Source organism: Phaseolus vulgaris, chromosome 10 (assembly GCF_000499845.2).
Source record: "Phaseolus vulgaris cultivar G19833 chromosome 10, P. vulgaris v2.0, whole genome shotgun sequence".
NCBI classification, from domain to species: domain Eukaryota; kingdom Viridiplantae; phylum Streptophyta; class Magnoliopsida; order Fabales; family Fabaceae; genus Phaseolus; species Phaseolus vulgaris.
In genome coordinates this window covers 26519270-26520906 of record NC_023750.2, presented here as the reverse complement: position 1 = coordinate 26520906, position 1637 = coordinate 26519270, and the positions used below count along the sequence as shown (strand labels likewise).

The following is a 1637-nucleotide window of genomic DNA, read 5'->3' as shown; positions in this document are numbered from 1 at the left end:
CGGGCCGGATGGCCGCCCTGTCTCGATTCGTATCCACCAGCGGAGAGAAGGGCCATCTGTACTTCCAATGCTTGAAGAGGAATAACAGGTTTGTCTGGACGAAGGAGTGTGAAGAAGCTTTTGTGAAGCTCAAAGAGTACTTGGCAAGCCCGCCGGTTCTGTGCAAACCTCAAGTGGCAACGTCCCTCAGGTTATATTTTGCCATAACTGAGAGAGCGATATGTGCGGTGCTCGTCCAAGATCAAGATCAAGCCCAGAAGCCCATCTATTTTGTTAGCAAGGTGTTGCAGGGCCCAGAAGTGAGATATCAGGCCTTAGAAAAAGCGACGCTGGCGGTCGTGTTTTCGACGAGGAGGTTGCGCCATTACTTCCAAAGCTTTACAGTGTTGGTAATGACTGACTTACCCATCCAGAAGGTTTTGAAAGAACCAAATGTAGCTGGGAGGATGGTAAAATGGGCGGTCGAGTTGTCGGAATTCGACATCAAGTACGAGCCCCGAGGACCAATCAAGGGGCAAATCTTCGCTGACTTTGTGGTCGAGCTATCTTCTGAAGCAGTGCAGAGCCCCAGGGATGATTTTCGTTGGGTGCTCTCGATGGCTGGGTCGTCTAACCAGCTGGGTAGCGGGGCTGGGGTTATTTTGGAAGGACCCAACGACGTGTTGATAGAGCAATCTCTAAGGTTTGCCTTGAAAGCCAACAATAATCAGGCGAAGTATGAGGCTTTGATCGCTAGTATTTTCTTGGCAAAGGAAATGGGAGCAAAGGTGCTGATGGCCAAGAGTGATTCGTCGTTGGTCACTGGCCAGGTAACCGACGAGTTTCAGGCCAAAGATCCGCAGATGGCGGCTTACCTGGAGTACGTGCAAGAGTTAAAGAGGTCACTTGTCTCGTTTGAATTGGTGCACATGCCAAGAGAGCAGAATGCCCGAGCTGACTTGCTGGCCAAGCTCGCCAGTTCGGGCAAGGGGGCAGGCAGAGGACCGTTATACAAGAAACTTTGAAGACACCTCGAGCGTTTGTAGCAGACCACCAAGTTCTTCAAGTGTGCAGGTCAATGGAAGGGACGGCGAGGAGTCATAGATCCTTGACTTAAGAGACTTTGAGGACACAAAGAGTTAGGGCACATCCAGCGGGAGTGACAAAGATGACGCATGTTTGCGCTATCCATGAGCCGGATACATGGATAACGCCCTACCAGCGCTACATGGTGGATGACATGCTCCCAATGGACTCGACAGAAGCCAGAAAGATAAAGAAGAACTCCAGCAGGTTCACCCTCATCAATGGCGAGTTGTACAGGTTTGGGTTTACGCACCCTCTTCTGGTATGTGTACACGGAGAAAAGTGCGTGAGAATCATGGCTGAGCTCCACGAGGGGATCTGTGGGAGCCACATCGGGGGTCGAGCTTTGGCAATAAGAACCCTCCGTACGGGTTACTACTGGCCCACAATGAGGGAAGATTGCAAGAAATATGCCCAGCGTTGCAAGCAATGCCAGCAGCACGCCGATTGGCACAAGGCGCCTCCAGAGGAGCTAAAGTCGATTTACAGCCTCTGGTCGTTCCATACTTGGGGAATCGATATTCTGGGACCCTTTCCGTTGGCGATCAGGCAAATGAAGTATTTGGTTGTGG

At 51.3% G+C, this 1637-nt stretch overlaps 1 protein-coding gene across 1 annotated transcript; it reads left to right on the top strand.

The window, feature by feature from the left end:
• The first annotated feature begins 596 nt into the window (after positions 1-596).
• On the top strand, positions 597-1004 carry LOC137817794 (uncharacterized). The gene has a single exon (XM_068621027.1). It carries the CDS (start codon positions 597-599, stop codon positions 1002-1004), a length of 408 nt encoding a protein of 135 aa, XP_068477128.1.
• The last annotated feature ends 633 nt before the right edge of the window (positions 1005-1637 follow it).